Below are 25274 nucleotides of genomic sequence, written 5' to 3'. Positions count from 1 at the left end.
CGGGCAGGTACATAAATACCTGGACGTTCCTCCCTCCTGCCGCGGTGACCAGGATGATTCAGTCTGCAGGGTCATAGTTTGCCCCTCTCCAGTGAGATACGACTGGGGGTTGGTTTCCAAGTGCTGGCTCCGCCCCTTTCATGTGACCGCACTCATAATCGCTGCGGTGGCAACGCTGACTCCTGGTTAGATGCTTTACTTCCTGTCTGTCGGATTTAAAGACTACAAATAGACAGATTTTGGTTTCTTAAATGAGACAAAGAGGTTTTTTAGAAAGATTATTATTTCTAAAAAGTAATTGATTGTACGAGACTTTGAAGTTTATTGACGAATGCAAATGGACTAAAGACACGACACTGAAAAACTACGTGGACAGAAGTGGAGTAAATAAAGAGCAGGAAACTGCAAAGAACTAAATATTCTCCTTGAACCTGCTGCATGGAGCCAAATATTCAACAATCATATCTTAGCTATCACATCCAGGCCACATACACATTTATAGTCCTGTTGTTTTTTCATTTATTGTCTTGTCATCAGCACCTGACACGGATCACATGACCTCCTTGCTAACGGTTGTGTGTCCTGCTGGTGAGCCGGTCTGGGTGGGAATGCTGTCATAAAATATCCAATACATTCTTTTGTCATTCTTGGTTTAAATTCTGAAGTTCCGAGGAGGAATTAACTGGCTCTTAAGTGCTGAATCGGCTCGTCGAGATGGTTTGAGATGGACCTTCATGGTCCTGACTGGCGTCTCAAAACCCTCCTCAATTTCAGCGGCGTCAGGCAAAGTATCCCCAGAGAAAGACGTTCACAACCAGAAGTAGCAGGGCGTTAACATCGCAGACTCTTCTCCAGAGCGGCTCCTCCTGCAGCGAGTTCAGTTGAGTGTTGTCCGGCACTGGAGACCGAGATCCAGAGCTGGGGCCAGTCAGACCACAGACCCACAGAACAGCTCTTTTCCACCAGGACACTGGTGAGTGGTCAGAATCAGCGCTAGGTTCACTGTTGCCTGGGTCAGAGGTCACCCAGGCAGCAGTGAGGTCGATGCGGGGCTCCTGGCTGTGTCTGGACCACCAGGTCAGCCTGTGCAGCTGGACAGGAGAGAACAAGATACCACCAGTCTGTCTTTGGTCTTCACGAGATCAGAAAAACACAAGAACCAAACCAGCAGGAGACCAAACTGTGTCCTTGAAGAAGGTGACTCACACTGAGGGGAAGAAGGCAGGAGGAGGAGGGTAGGAGAAAGAGGAGGGAGGAGGAGGGGGAGGAGGGTGACATACTGAGGGGAAGAAGGCAGGAGGAGGAGGGTAGGAGAAGGAGGAGGAAGGAGGAGGGGGAGGAGGGGGAGGAGGGGGAGGAGGGTGACGTACAGCAGTGACTAAAGAAGCGATGCTAAAACAACCGTATCTCCTGTCCTCTACCATCTTGGCCAATGTCCCGTCTGTCAGGAAGGGGAAGGTCGCTCCCCTGCATGGTTATGGAGACTCCTTCCAGAGACCTGATGATGACTCGGGGCTCCACCCGTCTGCACTGTGACAGTGAGGAAACTCACATGGTGAACCATGTTCCTGTGCCTGCTGGAGGTTCAGCTCTGGTCGGTCGGCGAGGCCATTTAGCCTCTTGAGGGAGTTCATCACCGTCGTTTACTTTCATCCTACATCGTACAAGTCGCATCTGGCGCATCTTGAGAGGAGCAGACTCACTCCAAAACCATCTCCACATGGATGATTGTTATCATTGTGACTTCAAGCAAACATTGAAGAGCTTCTTCATCTGCATGTAGGCGGCCCTACACGCTATCAGAGAGCTCTGGACCTCTGTCATGGCTCTAAGGGGGCGTAAAGATCTGTGGCCCAGGAGGGGCCTGGATCCTCAGACCAGGAAACTGTGCATCTTCTGCCTGTCTGCAGGAGGAGCAGCTGGGCAGAGAGTTGGTCGCATCTCCAGCCCTGCAGGGGTGCCAGGACAGCACCAACTGGTCCTGACAACAAGCCTTGGATCTCATCAGCTCTCAATGGTCTGAATGCTTTTAATGATGGAAATATTAGTGAGGTTAAAGAAATAAACAGGGAGTTTAGCGCTGAGATTAGAAAAGCTGAACTGGGGTATAAAGATAAATGGATGGATGATGAATGGATGATGAATGGATGATGGATGATGGATGGATGATGAATGGATGATGGATGATGGATGGATGATGAATGGATGATGGATGGATGATGGATGATGGATGGATGATGATGGATGATGGGACGCCACCTGGGACGGAATTTATGGTAGAGGACGGAAGCTTGGATGGTTGTCCCGGAGTGGGAGGAGCAACAATGCTCCACCCAGGAGGACACGCCATTTTGCTGACTAGAGAGTTGGTGAGTTTTATGGGGCGACAATGCGATGAGATGGGACTGTTTGTCTCAAAGGAACCAAAACTGCATGACGAGGCAGCGACAGACTGAGATGATGGCGATGTGAGGTGAGATGGAAGAGGAAAACCGAGAGGGAGACGGGAGTCTTCGGCCACACAGGTCCACCTATCAGATTTAAAAGAAGAACACAGGTCTCTACCTGCTGATCCGGATCTAAATTTGACGGACCGGAGTAAAACTGGAGTGTCCCTTCAAAGATAGTGTGACTCACATGCTCTTTAGGTATGGGGGGTGTGGCCAAGCTGACGGCAGCAGTAATCAGGCAGGTGATGGTCAACAGGATTAGAGCAAAGTACAGGTAGTGGACATGAGCCAGGACAGCAGGCCGGCCATCAGGCTGACCACAGGAGGGCGCTGTGTAGGAGAACTCCAGAACCATCCGAACTACTCCCACCACGAGTCCGATCATCAGACCCCAGAAGGCACCCTGAGACACCAGCACAGACAGCATGGGATGCAGAATTACATGGAACTGGAGCAAAAACATCAATACTGGAATAATAACACCCAGGTTTTGTATCAGAAGCAGACGAGTCCAGAACATCCATGTTCCCTGAGCTCAACATCTGAGCTCTGCAGCTCCTTCAGGATCCGCTCCACTCCACAGTGACAGAGACATTAGAGAGTAACAGAGCCAATCAGAACCATCCCCAGCTGTGACGTTGCTCCTGATTGGTTCCCGCAGGTATGACAGTTGTAGCAAATGTGTTCTGAAGCAAGAACTGGTAACAAGAACAGGAGGACGAACGAGCAGAAAATAGATGTTTTAGGTCCTCTGACAGGTTTAACGTGATGTGATGAGCTTTGTCAGGCTGATTGGCTGAAGGAGCTGTCTGTCAAGGCAAATGCTCCGCCCACTAATCATGGCTGTAGGTAGGAGGATCATGAAGCTGCAGAACTCCACAAATGTTCTCACCAGGGATATATGTGTGTGTGTGTGTGTGTGTGTTTGTGTGTGTGTGTTTGTGTGTGTTTGCGTGTGTTTGTGTGTGTGTGTTTGTGTGTGAGTGTGTTTGTGAGTGTGTGTTTATGTTTTTGTGTTTGTGTGTGTGTTTTTGTGTGTGTTTGTGTGTGTGTCTGTGTGTGTCTTTTTGTGTGTTTGTGTGTGCGTGTGTGTTTCTGTGTGTGTTTGTGCATGTGTGTTTGTGTGCTTGTGTGTTTTTGTGTGTGTATGTGTTTGTGTGTGTGTGTGTGTGTGTGTGTGTGTGTGTGTTTGTGTGTGTGTGCATGTATGGAGAGAGAGAGAGAGAGTGTGTGTGTTTGTGTGTGTGTGTTTGTGTGTGTGCATGTATGGAGAGCGAGAGAGAGAGACAGAGTGTGTGTGTGTGTGTGTGTGTGTGTGTATGTGCGTGTGTGTGTGTGTGTGTGTGTGAGAGAGAGTGAGAGAGATACCTGTTCGTTGGCACGTGGCCAGAAGATGGCCAATAAGAATACAGCAGTAATGGGCGGAGCCAGAAAACTGGTCACTGATTGGATATATTCAAAGAGTTGTCCACTATTGGCTGTCTGGATGACCGGAATCCACAAGATGCTAACACACACCAAGACCAGGATGAAGACCCTGAAAGCACACAACATAAACCAGGTCAGATCAGCCTGAACCAAACACCAAACACAGATGAGCCTGAAGGGTTTGGACCGAGACGTTCCGTCTTGATTCCACCGGAACGGGCGGATTGTTTTGGGCTGCAACACCTCAGTGAGGGACGGAGGTGGGTGTCTGTCACCAGAGCCAGCAGGAGAGGTGGAGCTTCAGAGGGCTCCGATCTTACTCTCCCTCACGCTTCTGGCCTGTGTGATGGAGGGTTCTTCCAGACCTGATGGGTCTGGACCCACAGACCAACACTCCTCTTCTGATCTGTGAAGCAGCTGAAGCAGCCTATGGGCCTTCACCTTCCAACAATCATGAGCTCCATCTCAGAGGCTTTGGGCCTGGCGCGGTGATAGAGGTCCAACGTAAACAGAGTGGAGCTGCTGTTGAAGATAGAGGTCAAAGACGACATCAGAGCAGCAAACATCACCGCCAGCATCAGACCGCGAAGACCTGCACAGACAAAGATGGCCGAGCCTTAGTGGTTTGCATCCAGGGCCCCCAAACACAGCTCATCTCCATGGTCACATCCCTGGGGGAGGTAATCAACAAAGTGACAGTTAAACCCTAGCAGAGCGAACACAGAGTCGCTCCCAGTTTGACCCGCAGTGCACGCAGAGCCCAGTGGCGGTGCTCCCACAGGAGGACATGAGAGGCACGTCTGTGTCTATGTGGTCCAATAACATCTAGATCACACGGATGTAACTCTCGCCAAGGCCCGCCCCTGTAGTCACGGGTCAGGAGAACCAGGACCAGGACAGAGTTTTTCCCTCATGTTTGTGAGCGGCTTTACATAAAGGGGGCGGAGCCAGCACTAGGTGACCAATCTCCTTCAAGAGTGAGCTACATATTCACTCAAAAGTAAGAAACCTAATTCTTTAATGATCTGAGGAATAAAAACTAAAAAACATGCAAATGTAAACATGAAAAAAACCTTAGGCGGAGCTGCAGAGGTCGGCTGTGAGGTGGAGTGACTTTTGACTCATGTATCATGTCATCCTGCTGGGGTTTAACCTGTTTATTGTTGGCTTGTCATCTGGCTGTTGTTGACTGCTGGCTGCAGAACCAGTTGCCCCACTGGGGACAATAAAGTTCACCTTGGTGAACCTTGAACAGACATGAATAGATTTTAACATCACAGCTCATCACCAAGACACGAGTTGCTCTGACAGGAGTCACCTTTGATTGACATTCAGTGAACAGAGAAGATCACACACTCAGGATCGTGGATATGAACATTGGTGTCAGTCTTTCAGCTGCAGCTCGTCTTAATTCAGAAATGTTCCAGTTGTGTGTCCGGAGAGAACCCACGCAGGAACAGGGAGAACATGCAGACTCCACCCAGAAAGACCCCGTGCTCCAGCCGGGGTTCCACCCACAACCCTCTAGCTGGGGGTCACAGTGAGGCCCCTGATGATGCTGACATCAGTGAAAACCTGCTGTAAGTCACATGCGTTGTAAGATCCCAGTGTTGGAAACCCTCCCTCAAACTCTGAGAGCCGAAGACAGGAGAGTGTGTGGTTTGTTAGTGAGCAGCTCCAGGAGCTGAGACTCACCCACAGGCATCAGCTCCACCACCAGTTTCGGGTAGGCCATGTTGGAGCAGCCCACTGGAGCTCCACACACACGCTGACACACTGCTGGATCCACACAACCGACTTCCTCTGCACACACACATGCGCACGCGTGCACACACACACACACACACACACACAGTGAGAAGGGCAGCTGGCTTGAAGGGTTACTAACTGATGATCAAATCCAAACCGTGTATATTTTGTCTCAGGACACCTGGGAAAAGAGCCCTGCTGATCATTCCTGGCATGACGATGAAGAACATGGGCAGCAGTTTGAGGTAGGCACCGAGAACACTGCCGCCTTTGGCATGAGACAGAGACTTGGCCGACAGAGATCGCTGGACTATGACCTGCACACACAGACACACACACACAGACACAGACACACACACACAGACACACACACACAGACACACAAAGTGTAATGACCATCATCTTCAGTGTCACCATCTTGTATTTGAGAGCCCAAAGTCACCTGATCAGTGCACCACACCCATGTAGCCAGAACCGTGAGGCCAAACACCAGACCGGGCCATGGTAAATCCCCTGACACCGGGTCTCTGAAGAGGTGGAAGGCGTCGCTGCGAGGTAGGTGGCAGGTGGTGTTAACGACTGTCACAGAGGGAGCAGCGGACATGTAGCGATCCACTAGACCGTCATACCAGCCCACTCTGGAGAATGCTTCACACACACACACACACACACACACACACACACACACACACACACACACACACACACACACACACACACACACACACACACACATCTGTAATCAAAATGCACGCCTCTTTGACTATAAAGATGGGTTGATGAGATGTGAGAGGGGGGCTTTCCTCAACTTGGGCAACTTCTGTTTCTCTGTGCTCTAGAACTGTGAGACTCTTTCTCTGGTCTATTCTTACATTTTTGTCTCTTGGTGACCGGTTGAGGTTCCGATCGAATCCTCTATAAGTACTCACTAACAGGACTCCTGAGACCACAAAGAGGTGCTCATATCCTATGATCCACATCTTTGTTAGATCCATGATCCCCCGTCTGGATCAAGGAGACCTGGATTCTTCCAGACTACCTGGACAGTTGGTGACGGACGTTTCTGGACAGCTGAGCTGCTGTTAGCATCAGTCACCGTTAGCGTCAAGCTACATATACGTGGCAGGTTCACTGTGTGTGTGTGTGTGTGTGTGTGTGTGTGTGTGTGTGTGTGTATTTACCTATGAACATTAAGGCAAAAGCTCCCCCAACCATGATCAAAGTCTGGAGCGCATCAGTGTAGATCACTGCTGCCAAACCACCTACACACAACACACACACACACACACACACACAGGACATTTATGTTGTGTGTGTGTGTGTGTGTGTGTGTGTGAGTGTGTGTGTGTGTGCGTGTGTGTACCTGCTATGGTATAAGCAGCTGTGACCAGCAGCAGTATGGCTGTGGACAGGTAGAGATCCCAGCCCAGAGAAATCTGGATGAACAACGCCCCCGAAAAAATATCTGACTGGGTAACACACACACACGCACACACACACACACACACACACCACACACACACACACACACACACACACACACACATACACTCACACACACACACACACACACACACACACACACATACACTCACACACACACACACACACACACACACACACACACACACGACATAAATGTCCTGTGTGTGTGTGTGTGTGTGTGTGTGTGAGTGTATGTGTGTGTGTGTGTGTGTGTGTGTGTGTGTGTGTGTGTGTGTGTGTGTGTGTGTGTGTGTGTGAGTGTATGTGTGTGCTGGTCATACTGATATTTTGGTGAAGATGTAGAGGACGAGGGACAGGACAGACATGTATATGCGGATCCTCTGTCCTCCGAAGCGCTTGGCCAGGTATTCAGGCATCGTCACCACACCCGCAGAGATGTAAACAGGGATGAAGATCCAGCCCAAAGCCACCAGCACCCATGCTGCCTGCACACACACACACACACACACACACACACACACACACACACACACACACACACACACACACGCATTACAACAACATCTTTCACCATATCCTGTTGCTGCACTTGTACTTGAGCCTTGATACCACAGCAGGACACACCTGGACCACCACCAGTGTGACCAGTCATGATGGAGCTAACCTGGTTCTTCATTGGTTTATACCGGTTCTACACTGTCACACATTCAAAAGTTCTTGAAACTCAGCTGAGCAGACGGCTGCAACAACCTCCACCTGTGTGACACTCACCTGAGCAACCAGGTGATGGTGGACAAACCCAAGAATAAGGACCAGTCTACTAGACCGGTTCATGTTCAAGAGTCACTGAGACCCACCATAGCCAGAACCCCCAGGGGGCCCGGGGGCGCAGTAGTGCGGGACACTCCGGTTTCGCAGTGGCGTCATCACTGCTCTTACATAAACGCAGGCTCTTACTTTCGGTGTTGTGACGTTGCTGCTGTGCAGTTCGGAGACAGATTTTGTTTACCATGGCAACAGCTGCAGTGGAGAACTGGCAGTTCGTCTCAAATGGCTCTTTTCCCTATCATGGCCGGGTAGAAAAGTTCAAGATGACCCAGACTGAACTCGACAGGATGAGAATCTACTGTTTAAGTATATAAGGAGATTCACGGGTGCTGGAAGCCGCTGTGTTGCTGCCCTTCGACGTGTTACGCTCGCACCACTGTCATTTAAAACAGGGCGACGATTCGCCGGCGTTGGATTGGGTCCAGAACTCGGTTCCTCTCATAGTTCCAGGTTATCATCATCATCTTACATTCCATTCAAACCCTCCAACAGCGATGCCTCCGGCTGCTCCCGTTCCTGCCAGGCCGATGAACAGGCCGCTGCCAACATTACTGGACATCAGCGAGGCTCCGATCTGTCAACCCACACACATGCACACACACATGCACACACACACGCACGCACACACACACACACACACACACACACACACACAAGAAAGTTTCTGCTAAAAATCAAATGTAAGCAATGTTAAAAAAAAATGTATGATCCTTCACAGTACAGCCTGCAAATTCCAGTGACGTAATGTGTTTGGGGTATTATTGAAGTACTTCCTTGTACTGAGACAAATATGCAAGAACACAGGAGAAGGTGAGATTGAAAAACAGGTAAACAACAGACACCAAGAACAAGAACAAGTGTACTTGCTGCAGAAGCGAGGCCTTGTCAGACGTGACGTTCATCATTTGAAGGAGCGTTTCTGTCCTGGAAAAGCTCAGACGCCTGCTCTACAGAGACTGATCCTCGGGGAGTTCAGCTTTCATGCTTTCGAGTGTGCATAGAACACACTTTAATGGAGAGGCTGGATTATAAAGTTAAGCACCTGCTGCTTAAAGCCAGAATAAAGCTACGGTGAAAAGAAAAACCTGCAACCAAAAAGATCAGGGAGCTGTGGAACTCTTTGAAGGCTGAAAGGATGATGGGACCAGAAAACACCAGTCTGGTGGTTTGAAGGTTAGAAGGTTGAAAGAAACGTGTTATAAAGTTAATTCCTTCAATATTACACCCTATATGTTATAATCAATGTGGCGCTGGTGTCTGGTTCCGTCCCTCAGTCCTTTAAAGTAGCAGGGATTAAACCCTCCTCAAAAACAAGCCTGGATCCAGAAGTTCTACCAACTACAGACCAACATCACATCTTCCTTTTCTCTCCAAGGTTCTGGAGGAAGCAGTTGCTAAACAGCTCTGTGACTTCTCCATAGCAACAGCTGATTGGAGGATTCAGTCAGGTTCCAGGTTCATCCTAGCACACAAACAGAACTAGTCAAAGGTACCAGTGACCTCCTACTGGTACCAGATGAGGGACTGGTCTCTGTGCTGGTCTGATTAGATCTCAGTGCAGCTTTGATACCATTGACCACCATATCCTTCTACAGAGACTGGAACCTGTCACTGGTATTAAAGGAACCACACTAAACTGGTTCAGGTCATATTTACTAGGTCATCTCAGTTGGTACCAGTTAATGATGGTTCCGCTGAGACCACTACAGTCAGTTCTGGTGTTCCACAAGGGTCTGTGCTTGGACCAGTCCTCTTCACCCTGGACCTGCTTCCTCTAGGTCACATGATCAGGAAACACTCCATTAATGTTCACTGCTATGCAGACGACACTCAGCTGAACTCATCAATGATCCACATGGAACAAACCAGCTGACTAAACTGGAGGCCTGTCTGAAGGACAGGAAAACACGGAGGACCATCATTTCCTTTATTAAACTCTGATAAACTGAAGTTCTTGTGCTGGGCCCAAACACCTGAGGACCACCTGATCTGATGAGACAGGTACCCTGGATGGCACCACCCTGGCCCCCAGCACCACCGTACGGAACCTAGGAGTTCTCTTGCATAGAGAGTTAGTAGATATGTGAGAAGTAACTGCTGGTGTCACACAACAGTGGGAAACATTACTATATAGTATGTATAAAACACATGTTAAATTCAGTACTCACAGGCCACCAGGTCATGGAGCGGCCAGCTAAGAAGTAACCGCCGACAGTACTGCGATTGGCTCGTACTGATGACTGAAGAGGACACACAGATCAGGATTAATCCAGCAGTACAGAGAGATAAATCAACTCCATCCAGAGGTATGAACTCTGGATGGAGGCAGACAACACTTGGACTCCTTCAAGAGAAACACAAGGAGGACCAAATGATTGTCCAATGACTCTTAAAGTGTATTTATACTCCAGAAATGTAGTCCATGTTTGAGGAATTACACTCACAAACACATGCAAAGCAGGATGTTTCATCCACTTGTCAAGTACATAGTTTATCTGAGGGGGAGTTACGTCCAGGTCTTACCCAGATCCCAACCACCATGACGATAATCAGGTAGACAACAACCACGGCGATGTCAGCAGCTTCCACCTGACCGTTACTGGGTGGTGCCACAGAGGTGAGGCCAGAGTGGCTGCCTGCAAGACAATAAATACATTGTTGTCAATGCTTTGTTTGTAATAAATAAATGAATAAACTATTCATAGCAGAGCCCCAGTGTGTGTGTGTGTGTGTGTGTTTTAAAGGCTATGAGATGTAACTTGTTCCATGAATTGAGAGAAAGTTGCATTTCATGGCTTCTAAATATCTTCCTGTCTCTGAGGCCAGGTGGGTGACGATAGTTTTTCAGGCATCACTGTCACAGGATCTGATCTGCCAGCTGTTGTGTGTCGCTGCCTCTCTGAAGACATTATGGAGATGAAGGTGATGAAAAACCTCAAGTCTGAAGACTCATTTTTTTTGGCAGTTTTTATTGAAAGAAGGTTGAAGTGTAGTTCACCCAAAGTCCACAGCTTTGTTCATCTGGAGAAATCATCAAATTGGTGTCTTTGGCACGATGGTAAATTGACTCCTTTTCATATTTTAATATTTTATATTGGTTTTATTTTCTATAATTTCATCTCATCATACAAACACACATGTGCCGCCATGCAGGGCACTAACCTGCCATCAGGAGCAATTAGGGGCTCGGTATCTTGCTCAAGAGGCACTACGACATGACACCAGGGGAAGTGAGGATCGAACCAACGACCCTTCGCTTGCTAGACGGCCCTCTACCTCCCAGCCACGCTGCCCCTAATTATAAAGAAAACATCCAAGTTTTTTCTGCAAAAATTTAAAATCCAGTGTAAAAATCTCTTTAGCTTGCTGCTAGATGCTAACTACTGGGTTGATCTGGAAAAGCACCTGATCATAAACCGTCCATTGACCTCTTCCAGCCCAATCAGGCTGTTTAACATTCCACATTGTTCAGCACCCAGACATGAGAAACCGTGGTTTATGTTCAGTGCTGAATGGACCCGAAACACCAGGCACCAAATAACTGAGGCACTTTATTCCTTATTACACCTGACAGCCCTTTGCCTATGAAAGCAAAGGTGTGCATCATCCTCAGACTGAAGGTCAAATAAAAACTAGCTCCTCCTCACCGACACAGGTGTTGTTACTCAGGTGTTGTTACTCAGGTGTTGTTACTCAGATGTTGTTACTCAGGTGTTGTTACTCAGATGTTGTTACTCAGGTGTTGTAACTCAGGTGTTGTCACTCAGGTGTTGTTACTCAGATGTTGTTACTCAGGTGTTGTTACTCAGATGTTGTTACTCAGGTGTTGTAACTCAGATGTTGTGACTAAAATGTTGTTACTCAGGTGTTGTTACTCAGATGTTGTTACTCAGATGTTGTCGCCCAGGCGTTATTACTCAGGTGTTGTTACTCAGGTGTTGTTACTCAGGTGTTATTACTCAGATGTTGTCACCCAGGCGTTGTTACTCAGGTGTTGTTACTCAGATGTTGTTACTCAGATGTTGTTACTCAGATGTTGTCACCCAGGCGTTGTTACTCAGGTGTTGTTACTCAGGTGTTGTTACTCAGATGTTGTTACTCAGATATTGTTACTCAGGTGTTGTGACTCAGATGTTGTTACTCAGGTGTTGTCACTCAGGTGTTATTACTCAGGTGTTGTAGCCCAGGTGTTGTTACTCAGATATTGTTGCCCAGGTGTTGTGACTCAGATGTTGTCGCCCAGGCGTTGTTACTCAGATATTGTTGCCCAGGTGTTGTTACTCAGATGTATTTACTCAGATGTTGTAGCTCAGGTGTTGTTACTCAGGTGTTGTTACTCAGGTGTTGTTACTCAGATATTGTTACTCAGGTGTTGTTACTCAGATGTTGTTACTCAGGCGTTGTTACCCAGGTGTTGTTACTCAGATGTTGTCACTCAGATGTTGTAGCCCAGGTGTTGTTACTCAGGCGTTGTTACTCAGATGTTGTTACTCAGATGTTGTAGCCCAGGTGTTGTTACTCAGGTGTTGTTACTCAGATGTTGTTACTCAGGTGTTGTTACTCAGGTGTTATGACTCAGGTGTTGTTACTCAGATGTTATTACTCAGGTGTTGTAGCCCAGGTGTTGTTACTCAGGTGTTGTTACTCAGGTGTTGTTACTCAGGTGTTGTTACTCAGATGTTGTCGCCCAGGCGTTGTTACTCAGATGTTGTCGCCCAGGCGTTGTTACTCAGGTGTTGTTACTCAGATGTTGTTACTCAGATGTTGTTACTCAGGTGTTGTTACTCAGATGTTGTTAGTCAGATGTTGTTGCCCAGGCGTTGTTACTCAGTTGTTGTTACTCAGATGTTGTTACTCAGGTGTTGTTACTCAGATGTTGTAGCCCAGGTGTTGTTACTCAGGTGTTGTTACTCAGGTGTTGTTACTCAGATGTTGTAGCCCAGGTGTTGTTACTCAGGTGTTGTAGCCCAGGTGTTGTTACTCAGGTGTTGTTACTCAGATGTTGTAGCCCAGGTGTTGTTACTCAGATGTTGTCGCCCAGGTGTTGTTACTCAGGTGTTGTTACTCAGATGTTGTTACTCAGGTGTTGTCGCCCAGGCGTTGTTACTCAGATGTTGTTACTCAGGTGTTGTGACTCAGATGTTGTCGCTCAGGCATTGTTACTCAGATGTTGTTACTAAGATGTTGTTACTCAGATGTTGTTACTCAGATGTTGTCGCCCAGGCGTTGTTACTCAGGTGTTGTTACTCAGATGTTGTTACTCAGGTGTTGTTAGTCAGATGTTGTTGCCCAGGCGTTGTTACTCAGTTATTGTTACTCAGATGTTGTTACTCAGGTGTTGTTACTCAGGTGTTGTTACTCAGATGTTGTAGCCCAGGTGTTGTTACTCAGATGTTGTAGCCCAGGTGTTGTTACTCAGATGTTGTAGCCCAGGTGTTGTTACTCAGATGTTGTTACTCAGATATTTTAGCCCAGGTGTTGTTACTCAGGTGTTGTAGCCCAGGTGTTGTTACTCAGATGCTGTCGCTCAGGTATTGTTACTCAGGTGTTGTTACTCAGATGTTATCACTCAGGTGTTGTTACTCAGATGTTGTAGCCCAGGTGTTGTTACTCAGATGTTGTAGCCCAGGTGTTGTTACTCAGGTGTTGTTACTCAGATGTTGTTACTCAGATGTTGTAGCCCAGGTGTTGTTACTCGGGTGTTGTAGCCCAGGTGTTGTTACTCAGGTGTTGTTACTCAGATGTTGTAGCCCAGGTGTTGTTACTCAGGTGTTGTTACTCAGATGTTGTTACTCAGATGTTGTAGCCCAGGTGTTGTTACTCAGATGTTGTTACTCAGATGTTGTAGCCCAGGTGTTGTTACTCAGGTGTTGTTACTCAGATGTTGTAGCCCAGGTGTTGTTACTCAGGTGTTGTTACTCAGATGTTGTTACTCAGGTGTTGTTACTCAGGTGTTATGACTCAGGTGTTGTTACTCAGATGTTATTACTCAGGTGTTGTAGCCCAGGTGTTGTTACTCAGGTGTCGTTACTCAGGTGTTGTTACTCAGGTGTTGTTACTCAGATGTTGTCGCCCAGGCGTTGTTACTCAGATGTTGTCGCCCAGGCGTTGTTACTCAGGTGTTGTTACTCAGATGTTGTTACTCAGATGTTGTTACGCAGGTGTTGTTACTCAGATGTTGTTAGTCAGATGTTGTTGCCCAGGCGTTGTTACTCAGTTGTTGTTACTCAGATGTTGTTACTCAGGTGTTGTTACTCAGATGTTGTAGCCCAGGTGTTGTTACTCAGGTGTTGTTACTCAGATGTTGTCGCCCAGGCGTTGTTACTCAGATGTTGTCGCCCAGGCGTTGTTACTCAGGTGTTGTTACTCAGATGTTGTTACTCAGGTGTTGTTACTCAGATGTTGTTAGTCAGATGTTGTTGCCCAGGCGTTGTTACTCAGTTGTTGTTACTCAGATGTTGTTACTCAGGTGTTGTTACTCAGATGTTGTAGCCCAGGTGTTGTTACTCAGGTGTTGTTACTCAGATGTTGTTACTCAGGTGTTGTTACTCAGATGTTGTAGCCCAGGTGTTGTTACTCAGGTGTTGTAGCCCAGGTGTTGTTACTCAGGTGTTGTTACTCAGATGTTGTAGCCCAGGTGTTGTTACTCAGATGTTGTTGCCCAGGTGTTGTTACTCAGGTGTTGTTACTCAGATGTTGTTACTCAGGTGTTGTCGCCCAGGCGTTGTAGCCCAGGTGTTGTTACTCAGGTGTTGTTACTCAGATGTTGTAGCCCAGGTGTTGTTACTCAGGTGTTGTTACTCAGATGTTGTTACTCAGATGTTGTAGCCCAGGTGTTGTTACTCAGATGTTGTAGCCCAGGTGTTGTTACTCAGATGTTGTTACTCAGATGTTGTAGCCCAGGTGTTGTTACTCAGATTTTGTAGCCCAGGTGTTGTTACTCAGGTGTTGTTACTCAGATGTTGTTACTCAGGTGTTGTTACTCAGATGTTATTACTCAGGTGTTGTAGCCCAGGTGTTGTTACTCAGGTGTTGTTACTCAGGTGTTGTTACTCAGATGTTGTCGCCCAGGCGTTGTTACTCAGATGTTGTCGCCCAGGCGTTGTTACTCAGGTGTTGTTACTCAGATGTTGTTACTCAGGTGTTGTTACTCAGATGTTGTTAGTCAGATGTTGTTGCCCAGGCGTTGTTACTCAGTTGTTGTTACTCAGATGTTGTTACTCAGGTGTTTTTACTCAGATGTTGTAGCCCAGGTGTTGTTACTCAGGTATTGTTACTCAGATGTTGTTACTCAGGTGTTGTTACTCAGATGTTGTAGCCCAGGTGTTGTTACTCAGGTGTTGTAGCCCAGGTGTTGTTACTCAGGTGTTGTTACTCAGATGTTGTAGCCCAGGTGTTGTTACTCAGATGTTGTCGCCCAGGTGTTGTTACTCAGGTGTTGTTACTCAGATGTTGTTACTCAGGTGTTGTGACTCAGATGTTGTCGCTCAGGCATTGTTACTCAGATGTTGTTACTAAGATGTTGTTACTCAGATGTTGTTACTCAGATGTTGTCGCCCAGGCGTTGTTACTCAGGTGTTGTTACTCAGATGTTGTTACTCAGGTGTTGTTAGTCAGATGTTGTTGCCCAGGCGTTGTTACTCAGTTATTGTTACTCAGATGTTGTTACTCAGGTGTTGTTACTCAGGTGTTGTTACTCAGATGTTGTAGCCCAGGTGTTGTTACTCAGATGTTGTAACCCAGGTGTTGTTACTCAGATGTTGTAGCCCAGGTGTTGTTACTCAGATGTTGTTACTCAGATATTTTAGCCCAGGTGTTGTTACTCAGGTGTTGTAGCCCAGGTGTTGTTACTCAGATGCTGTCGCTCAGGTATTGTTACTCAGGTGTTGTTACTCAGATGTTGTTACTCAGGTGTTGTTACTCAGATGTTGTAGCCCAGGTGTTGTTACTCAGATGTTGTAGCCCAGGTGTTGTTACTCAGGTGTTGTTACTCAGATGTTGTTACTCAGATGTTGTAGCCCAGGTGTTGTTACTCAGGTGTTGTAGCCCAGGTGTTGTTACTCAGGTGTTGTTACTCAGATGTTGTAGCCCAGGTGTTGTTACTCAGGTGTTGTTACTCAGATGTTGTTACTCAGATGTTGTAGCCCAGGTGTTGTTACTCAGATGTTGTTACTCAGATGTTGTAGCCCAGGTGTTGTTACTCAGGTGTTGTAGCCCAGGTGTTGTTACTCAGGTGTTGTTACTCAGATGTTGTAGCCCAGGTGTTGTTACTCAGGTGTTGTTACTCAGATGTTGTTACTCAGATGTTGTAGCCCAGGTGTTGTTACTCAGATGTTGTAGCCCAGGTGTTTACTCAGGTTTTCGTTACTCAGATGTTCTGCTGTGGCTTCCTGTTCCAGTCCCATAATCAGTGAATCTACAGTACATCTGATGTTCCTTTAGAACAAACGTTGAGAGGAAGCAGTGGTATGAAAAATAATTTTCTGACCTGTAGTGGTAGCCATGTTGCTGGTGTAGCGCCTCAGTGCGTCCTTGCCGTGTGAGTTCTCCTGGAACGTTCCGGTAAGTACTGCTCATAAACCTGACACAAGAATGTGAGCTGGCTCGGCTTTGAGCTTAATTATTAATCAGTTTGTTACTGAGGAGGTTAGTCTTCACTGGTTAGTTATCATCAGCTGAAGGATTCCACAACTGGACAGAGAATCCCTAACAAAGACTACTGTATAGTTCTACTTCTAGAACATGAATCTGTAGAGAACGTAGTGTAGTTCTTAGGGAACTTTTTCTTTCCTGTTCGATTACTGGTCATTTACCAGTATACCACTCTCAGCTGGCTGGGAGTCTGGAGGTTCTCCCAGTCCCTGCGACCACCCGCTGATGAGCCCGTCACCATCGGGGTCTCTAAATCCTCCTTCAATTCCAATCTTCCTTCAATCTACATACATCTGAAGTTGGTCTTGTGCCACACGTCCTTGAACATGAGACCCGGCGTGTTCTCAAGATGACATCATGAAAACTAACTCAGCATATATTTTCACAAGAACTTTATTACATGAACTCTTAATTTACAACTCATTATTTGTCTCGCAGCATCTTCCTCCTCATAGTTCTGGGGGTCCGATGATCTTCCATCCTTCGACCTTAGCAACCTTTGTGAAGAAGGCCAGTGTTCCCAGCCCCAGACATGCCGACGTACCAGTGATACCACTGTGGGCTGCAGGAGGACACACACACACACACTTTATACTTTCTCTGTCACAAATCATTTAAAAAGTGAATGATTAAAAAAGTAAAAGGATCACATTAAAAGTGTGTGTGTGGTGCTGAGGTGCTGACAGGAGTAGAACCTATAGAACCAGTGAGGAGGAACAGGAACAAGAAGGCAGAGAACAGGTGTGAAAAGAGAATGTTTAGTGACAAAACGGAGGGCGTCACCAGGGCAGTGTGCCGGGCTGCCGGGTCACTGCTTCAATTACAGCCTCAAAACGTGGCTCTGGAGCTCTCGACTCCACCCCATCTCAAACCCCTCTGCACCAGCCAGGAGCAGCAGTTGAGAACCTGGTGGTGCAGCAGTTGAGAACCTGGTGGTGAAGCAGGTGAGACCTCCATATCTCAGGAAACAGACGGCGATAACCATGAGCGCAGTAGCGGTGAAGTGGTGGAGCAGACCCATGGCTCTGCTGTGCCGTGGTTTCTGGGTCAGTTTCTTTTACAGCTGAGTTTGTTTTAGTGGACTCTAAACCCTAAACCCTCTCCTGTCACACCCACACCAGCCAGTCAGTCTGGACACTCACTCCTGACTCCCAGGAAGATCCCTGAGGCGCAGCCCCCGATGAAGTAATTGAGAGGGTCGTTTGGAGAGTCACGGGCCTGAGCGCTGAGACACGTCGTCATGCCAAAGATGGCCCCCAGGGCGGCTGGTGCAACACACAGAACACACACAAACATGAGCATTCACAACACTTGATGTTCTCACCCAGAGCAACCTGTGGGACAAAACCTCCGCACGCTGACTAAACCAAAGCAGAACTGCTGCCTCTGCGTGTGTGCCGTCGCTGAGAGCACCAGGTCAGCGTGGACCTGGCCGACGGACCACTGCTGTTATTGAGGAGAACAGAGTCCCACTAGTGAGGCGCTCCTCATTGTTCTCACGACACAGCAGCATTTTAGCTCTGGTTCTGGCTACATTCAGCTCTGCTTTGAGGTGGAACAGAAGAACAAAAACATACAGCAAACCACTGAGGCGTGATGTTTCTGAGTGCAGAGGACTGAAGATGGCCTGACAGCAGCGCTGCAGCTACAGTGGCACTGTCATGCCGGGTTGTGTTCACCTGCTCCATCTGAACACAGAACCAATCTGCTGATGTCTGCTGGTCAGAAACCTCCGGAGCTCATTCACAGTAAAGGATGACTTGATCTGTTTGATGCTAACTCTGGCACCAGAGGTGAAGTGTGTCTACGGATTGGTGAGATGGGTTCAGGGTCTAGCTCTGGAATATGTATTGATGCGCTGGTGGATGAGAACCATCATTCTAAGGTCTGAGGTGTGAATTTAGTCAGGATTGGCCTGCAAATCCATTCATCCTGATCCAATATCTTTAATTAATTCCAAATCTTTAGCAACATCAATAACTTGGAACAAAGTTTTCATCTTGTGATTTTTTAAGCACAACTGAAACTAAAGCTGGCGTAAATCTGACCGTGTCTGTGGACAGGATCAGGACTCACCCATGGTTGCAGTGGTGGCGAATCCTCTCTGGAGCGCCTCCACTGCAGAATCAGGTCTGAATACCAGGATGTGATAGGCTGAACCCGCTAGACCTGAGAACACACACACACACACACACACGCGCGCACACACACACACACACACGCGCGCGCACACACACACACACAGATACACAAATCTCTCTCTCCAATCTTCAAGCATTTCAAGGTTCAGAGTTGGGCGAAAGGCTTGTGTAGGTTGGCTAACAGTTAGCAACAAGTATGTACAAAGTTACGTGCATCTCATCTCTTTAGCCTCAGACCAGTCCAGCAGTCTCGACTCAGGACCACAAAGACTAACACGTCTAGCAAACTAGAACTAGCTGATGCTAGCTCAACCGAGCTAGCACCAGTTAACCCCACCACCGTCACTGTTGCTAGCTGTGGCGGAGCAGCCACACACGTCATGCCAACATATGGCTTGAACATTTACCCAAAGCCGAGGCGAACTTGGTGCTGATCCATGTTTTCTGTGCGCAGTCTGTGCCCTCTGGTATGTCCCAGTAGCCCATTTTGACAACAGCAAGGACACTCTCCAGAATTCACGCGATAACAGACTCACTTCTCGTTTGGCAACCGCCACCGAGATTACGAGACAATAGCACCACCTAGTGGTAGGGAGGATGAAACGGAGACGGAAGAGTGTGTGTGTGTTTTACATGGGGGTGGGGGGGGGGGGGGGGGGGTGGTACTACACAGGTCCACCATCAGTTGATGAAGATGACACCTGAGACTGGAGGTTTTCTGACAGACCCCCCCCCCCCAAAAAAAAACAATAACAAAAACAAAACAACAGTCACACTTGAAACTAAACACACGTGTGCTTTATTGGAGCCCGGCACCAATACACAGCGACCAAGAGTCACGGGTCATTTACATTTGGAGGAGCGTAAACGCAGCTTCACATGCTAATCAGTAACCCGGCCATAAAATGCTTCTAATCCACATTTCAAAGTTCCATGCAAACAGTCCACTTAAACATGTTCTTAAAGCACAAATGGAACGTGAACTGACAAGTCTGTTGTTTACGGATGCTGCATCAGGAGGAACGAAGAAGTTATTTCTTCTTCCAGAACCGGCTGTAGTCGTCAACTCTGAAGTTGTCTTCAAAGTCGATGGTTGTCTGTTTAGAAAACCTTCTCCTTTCTTGCTTCCTCTGTCGAGCTTGACGTTCCTCCTCCGACAAGGTGGACAGATCGATGGGCATCTGTTAAAACACCAGCACAACATCGACACATCAACTGAGCAGAATGTCCCAATGACATATTTCATACATCAGCAGCTTTGATGAGAACACGACTGTCAGTCCCCAAATCTCTGGAGGTCAAACTGGCGTTTCTGTGCTGGAGGGTTAGATTTACTTTTTGAGCTGAGCTCCAAGAGTTTTCAATTACATACGTTTAGCATTTTTGTAATGCAAGAAAAGGTGACCATAGTCCAACAGGAAGTGACCATGTCAGGGATGAGGTTTGTTTGTAGTCCAACAGGAAGTGACCATGTCAGGGATGAGGTTTGTTTGTAGTCCAACAGGAAGTGACCGTGTCTGGGATGAGTTTATATCTATATCTATATATATAGATATAGATATATAGATATATATCTATATCTATATATCTATAGCTATATCTATCTATCTATATATATAGATAGATATCTATCTATCTATATATATAGATATATATTAATAATAATAATAATTCAATTCAGTAAGAAACTTGGCCACAAAAATAATGAAATGGAAACTCAGTTGTTGAAAGAAACCCACAGGTGCTGCAGCAACACTGAGCTGAGCTGTGAAGACGGAGGTCAACACTGGAATTCCAAACTAAATGCGATCACCTTCACCTCAACAAGGCACAGAGCGCTTTTGTGAGGTCGAATCAGGAGAGAAAAACTCATCGTATTTCTTTAATTTAGAAAAAAATCAACAGCAAAAATCTGCATCTCTTGTCTGTCAGTAGACGGAAAAGAAAGCAGAGACCCTAAAATTTTAGAGAACAAAGTTTACAAGTTTGTTCCAAACTAGACTCTCAGTGTTCTGAAGAGGACTGTCAGATTTACTTCCTAATAGTTTTCAATGAGTCCCACAGATTGATTCCTCTCATGAAGGCATCTGGGACTCCGACCTCAGGCTGAAGAACTGGAGCAGCTCAGAGGAACACGGCCTCTAACAAACCCAGGATCAGACGGTCGCACGGCGAACTTTTATAAACATTTTTGGGAAGATTGGAGGATTTTGTCGTTGAAGCTTTGAAAGACGGCATTGATAGAAAAGAACTGATGCCAAGTATGAAACGAGGACTGATTGCTGTAAACCCTAAACCGGGGAAGGACATGCGACAGCTGGACAGTTTAAGACCCATCACCTCACTAAACACTGATCATGATCATCAACAGCAACTAGACTCCAGAAAGGGTTACAAAAATAAGAAGTGCGACTCAGTCGGGCTTGATAAAAAGAAGGAGCCTCCATGACAACAGCCGGCTGGTGTTGGACCTCTAGACTGTAGTGACCTCACTGAGGACAACAGCTTTATTCTCTTCCTGGATTTTTTTTGACTCTGTTGACCACAAATTTATCTTAGAAGCACTTCATTATTTTGGATTCGCAGTAAAACTTCATGGCCGTGCTCTACTCTGATGTAAACAGCTGTGTATCTTTGGGACTCGGTGCCTGTAAAAGATTCAACATTGAAAGAGGTCTCAGACAAGGACGTGGAAGCGCCCCCTTGCTGTTCATAATGGTGGTAGACATCCTGTCAATTCTGATCAAAACCAGTGTGACAGAAGGACTGGATCTGCTGGGCAAGCAAACAGGAATCATTCAGTCAGCTGACGACACGACGCTGTTCCTTCGAGATGAGTCACAGATCCCCACTGCACTACAGGTTACAAACATTTACTCAGAGGCTCTGGTCCTCAATTGGACCTGAATAAGAGTGAACTAATGTCCCTCCAATCATGGTACAGTATCAAGGTGAAAGGAGAAATCAAGTACTTGGGTGAAGAGGTGACGAAAAACAAGGCAAATCTAGAGAAACTCAATGTACTAGACAACGTCGACAACTGCAAATCTTTCCTGAACAGGTGGTTACAGAGACGTCTCAGTCTAGAATGTTAGGAACTGAATGGATAGCTCATCAAGGCTGGTCCGCCCAGCGTATTCACCCCCATCACACCTGAAGTCATCAAACTATAAACAGATTCAACTTTGACTGCATTTGGAGGAACAAATGTCTCTACATAGCAAAGCAGGACCTCATCAGGTCTCATGAAAACGGAGGTGGGAACGCCACGGGCTTTGATCACATGAATGGAACGTTCAAAATGAAAAGGTTGAAACTTTGTACCCCAAACCCAAACTCACGATGGTCTCACAAACCCAACCTGGTGTCTTACACAGCAGGGGGTCTCCAGTTCCTCCGAAGATGTGACTTTGGCCTTAAAAAACTCCCAGTGAAACTCTCAGATTTCCATCAACAGGTTCTCTTGTACTGGAAACTGGTTTTCAACCACAACTACCAGTGTGGAACAACAGATCTACACTGGTCAACAGGAAGTCCCTGTTTACTGGGGGATGGTTTTCTAAAGGAGTCTGGGCGTTGCTCCCCTCATGGACAATGATGGAAATGTTTTCCAGCACGCGGACTTTAGTGACAAACATCAAACGAGTTGAACTCAGACTAAATTCAGAGAGACGAAGGCTCTCCAAAACCACAGCGGTTCAACAGGACAGAGCTCATTCAGAAGGCGCTCCTGCTCTGAGGCGTCGACCTTTGGGATCGCAAACGACCAACCAGTTGATGAGGAGTCGTTTACTCGACTGTTTCACCGACTCCCTCAGAAGAGACTGTGTTCTTAAAGAGGTTGGTAGGGAGGAAATAAAAAGATGAGATGAGAATGCTTCAAATATCCAGTCAAAGAACTTCAGTTTGAAATCATTCATGACATTTATCCAACTCCTGATTTTATAACACACAGATTTAATACGGACGCAGGGAACTATAGTTTTGGTGACAGTGAAGCCGAGGACTTGGACCACCTTTTCTGTTGATGAGAAACAGTCCAAGCATTTTGGATCGATGCTCAAACTTGGCTAAAATCCAAAGGAGTCCCAATGGTTAATTTATCTCTAGCAGACGTTAAATTTGGTATTTTTGGACGGTGATAGTTATTAAATGTAATAGTAACATGGTTCTATTATGTAAACAATACGTACACAAATGTGGCTTCGTCCAGACAAACCCAAACATGACCCACTGGAGGGAGGAGCTACAACTTTACTTCAAGTCTCTATCAGTGATTCATAACATCCATAACAACAAACCAACTATGGGCATGAGCCGCCCTGTAGGGGCTGGTTATTTATTTACCCTTTTTTGAATCTAAGTTGTATCTCATTTGTTTGTATTTGCTTTAATTAAAAAAAAAAAAATCCACCAACAGGAAGTGGTCATCTCCTGGTTCCTCCCCCAGCAGCCAATAGGATCGCTCCATGTGATTGTGGTGATCGAACCAGTAAATCAGCTCTGGTGAACAGAAGTTGATGATCTTCCAGGTTCAGTTCATCAAGATCATCTTCACTAATGAACCCTCTGATGATGCTGGAAGCCTGGATGCTACGTTAGCAGTGCTAAGCTAACGTTAGCCTATGGAGGAGCTACACCAGGGTCACATGACTTCAAGGTCACCACCACTAAGCTTCAGGCTCCTTGTGTTTCCCCTGATGACCTTTAATGACCTCTGTAGGCTAGTTCAGCATTGCCGTGTTTTAGGACACAAACACTTCAAAATTCATGGATCAAAACGCTAAACTATCTTTAACTTGTGAGAACCACTGACTGTATTTCAGACAAGAAACCAAAAAACCCATTGATTTCAGGATGAGGGAACTGGACATCCAAAAGCACTAACTGGTCTCCAGGTTTTAGGACTCATCCCAGTGCTGAGAACCAGCATCAACAAGCCGAGCAGGAATGTAACCTCTCTGTCACTGACTAAACTCTTGATTATCATCCGTCCACCATCAGGACTTGGAACCAGGGAGGTAGATGAAGCCGCCCCCTCTGCTGGGATGTCAGATGGGGACGCCATTTCTTTCCACTGTCTAAGGAAACCTTGGTAAATCAGCTTGATGTTCCCAGCAGAGAAGCGTGGTGGAAAGTGCTCAACCACAAAAGCAGCAGCAATCCCTTGTAGAGGAGCTACTGGGCTCCGCCAGGACAACAAGCTGTCCACAGACACGAAAACCATGACATTCGCGACCTTCACACGGGCTGCTGCCCTCAGACTAGCATGAAGTTATTATTGAAAATGTGATTCATCATCAACATTCTACGTTAAGAGTTTCCATCTGGAAATTGTTGGTATATTCCGAGCTTGTTCTTGCTAATAATGCAGAACCCTGAGTTTAGAGGCGGGTCAGGAACATTTGCATTACCGAGACCAACGGCGTACAGCAGTTTGATCTCACGAAAGCAACAACATCAGAACGCTCCTGCTGAGGTGATGAGAAGCTGCTGTTTACACCGTCCTACTGAGAAGACGCTACACGTAGCCACATAGCCAGAGGCAGAGAGGAGAAGCCACACCTAGTTCATACAGTCGTACACACAGCTGGAGCAGGAGCTGCTGCACTCACCATCAGGATGCGCCGTGGCTCTTTGTATTTGATGTAGATGGTGGATCCGTCGGGCCGGACCAGCATCACGGGGTACATCCTCTCATATGTTTTCCGAAAGCAGCGCACAACTGATGTCCTGTTGGACGTGAGCTGAGGAGTGTGTGTGTGGACAAGGGAAGCTGAGCTGAGCTGTGGAAATGCGGGGTAGGCCCGGCTGAGGGCTGGCGACACACACCTGCAGATACACAACACACCTGAATGTGGAGGAACAGCACCATCCTGTCTTAACACACCAACCTATTACTGTTAAAAAAAATTTTTTTTACACACACATACATATATATATATACACATAAAACACCAAAGGGCCTCTGGGTTCTTCAGCTCAAACAGCTTCAATATAATGAAGATTTAGTGAACTATTACGGACTATAAATAAATAGTTTGTTCTATTTCGAACTGTTCTATGTTGGACTTCTTTTGAATTCTTTTCATCTGTTAGTGTACATAAAGAGGGTCAACATGGAGGCACCATCACGATTAACCATCGCGTCTCCTTTTGACCAGCAGTCGAACCAGTAATCCCACTACATGACCAGTAATCCCACTACATGACTGGGACTGGCGCGGGTCTCTGTTCTCACCGTGCTAGCAGCCGCTGAGCAGCTCCGAACCTCATCAGAACCATCGTAACGAAGAGGGAACCCGCCCGGCTGTGTGCTTGTCTCTACGGTCGGACACCAGTCGCGAGAACACAGGAAGCAGTTCCGGAGGTCGCACCGGTGCTCACCCAGGAAATGTCCCCCTGCAATACTAGAAAGCGGAGACTTGTTCCGACTTGTTTGCCTCGTGAGTTTGGGGGGGGGGGGGGCGGTTTTCAGTAGATAAGACGCAGACAGTGTTCTTCACTAGGAAGAGGGATGTGGGTGGTGAGAAGCTTCGGATGTACGGTAGGGAGTTAGAGAGAGTGAGGTCCTTTAAGT

General features: G+C 46.9%; 3 protein-coding genes across 4 annotated transcripts; all 3 read right to left on the bottom strand.

Moving 5' to 3' along the window:
• Positions 1-237: 237 nt before the first annotated feature.
• slc5a9 (solute carrier family 5 member 9) lies at positions 238-16468 on the bottom strand. 2 transcript variants are annotated; one of them, XM_086223293.1, is made up of 14 exons: positions 16390-16468; positions 10425-10537; positions 10070-10141; positions 8371-8475; positions 7394-7558; positions 6991-7096; positions 6809-6889; positions 6070-6275; positions 5809-5944; positions 5574-5681; positions 4320-4470; positions 3819-3987; positions 2638-2853; positions 238-1091 (listed from the first exon to the last, which is right to left on the bottom strand). In XM_086223293.1, exons 1-14 carry the CDS (start codon positions 16403-16405, stop codon positions 780-782), a joined length of 1956 nt encoding a protein of 651 aa, XP_086079419.1. In that variant the 5' UTR covers positions 16406-16468; the 3' UTR covers positions 238-779. The 2 variants fall into 2 exon arrangements, with proteins under 2 accessions (XP_086079419.1, XP_086079418.1); XM_086223292.1 differs by lacking the exons at positions 238-1091; positions 10425-10537; positions 16390-16468 and adding an exon at positions 1819-2531 and having other exon boundaries at positions 10070-10118.
• A 462-nt stretch (positions 16469-16930) lies between these two features.
• Positions 16931-19250, bottom strand: ndufa11 (NADH:ubiquinone oxidoreductase subunit A11). The gene is made up of 4 exons (XM_086224047.1): positions 19102-19250; positions 18630-18722; positions 17696-17818; positions 16931-17115 (listed from the first exon to the last, which is right to left on the bottom strand). Exons 1-4 carry the CDS (start codon positions 19178-19180, stop codon positions 17003-17005), a joined length of 408 nt encoding a protein of 135 aa, XP_086080173.1. The 5' UTR covers positions 19181-19250; the 3' UTR covers positions 16931-17002.
• A 214-nt stretch (positions 19251-19464) lies between these two features.
• On the bottom strand, positions 19465-25089 carry mrpl55 (mitochondrial ribosomal protein L55). The gene is made up of 3 exons (XM_086224286.1): positions 24936-25089; positions 24310-24526; positions 19465-19875 (listed from the first exon to the last, which is right to left on the bottom strand). Exons 1-3 carry the CDS (start codon positions 24977-24979, stop codon positions 19726-19728), a joined length of 411 nt encoding a protein of 136 aa, XP_086080412.1. The 5' UTR covers positions 24980-25089; the 3' UTR covers positions 19465-19725.
• Positions 25090-25274: the final 185 nt, after the last annotated feature.

The sequence above is a fragment of the Aulostomus chinensis genome, chromosome 14 (genome assembly GCF_037954235.1).
Source record: "Aulostomus chinensis isolate RoL2024-O1b breed Wild chromosome 14, RoL_Achi_v1.0, whole genome shotgun sequence".
Classification (NCBI taxonomy): domain Eukaryota; kingdom Metazoa; phylum Chordata; class Actinopteri; order Syngnathiformes; family Aulostomidae; genus Aulostomus; species Aulostomus chinensis.
The sequence above is the reverse complement of the archived record's forward strand: the minus strand, read 5'-3'. Positions and strand labels throughout refer to the sequence as shown.

What these genes read in the sequence shown, in the direction of transcription:
- slc5a9 (XM_086223293.1), bottom strand. An exon ending in GAGCTCATGATTGTTGGAAG is followed by an intron (nt 3,988 to 4,319) that starts GTGAAGGCCCAT and finishes GTGTGCTTTCAG; the next exon opens with GGTCTTCATCCTGGTCTTGG. An exon ending in CCCCCATACCTAAAGAGCAT is followed by an intron (nt 1,092 to 2,637) that starts GTGAGTCACACT and finishes TCTCCTGTCCAG; the next exon opens with CTGCACAGGCTGACCTGGTG.
- mrpl55 (XM_086224286.1), bottom strand. Translation starts at nt 24,979, where the DNA reads ATGGTTCTGATGAGGTTCGGAGCTGCTCAGCGGCTGCTAGCACG. An exon ending in GCTCAGCGGCTGCTAGCACG is followed by an intron (nt 24,527 to 24,935) that starts GTGAGAACAGAG and finishes GTGTATCTGCAG; the next exon opens with GTGTGTGTCGCCAGCCCTCA. An exon ending in AGCCACGGCGCATCCTGATG is followed by an intron (nt 19,876 to 24,309) that starts GTGAGTGCAGCA and finishes GTGTTTTAACAG; the next exon opens with ATGCCCATCGATCTGTCCAC.
- ndufa11 (XM_086224047.1), bottom strand. Translation starts at nt 19,180, where the DNA reads ATGGGCTACTGGGACATACCAGAGGGCACAGACTGCGCACAGAAAACA. An exon ending in CGCCACCACTGCAACCATGG is followed by an intron (nt 17,819 to 18,629) that starts GTGAGTCCTGAT and finishes GTGTTGCACCAG; the next exon opens with CCGCCCTGGGGGCCATCTTT. An exon ending in GATCTTCCTGGGAGTCAGGA is followed by an intron (nt 17,116 to 17,695) that starts GTGAGTGTCCAG and finishes GTCCTCCTGCAG; the next exon opens with CCCACAGTGGTATCACTGGT.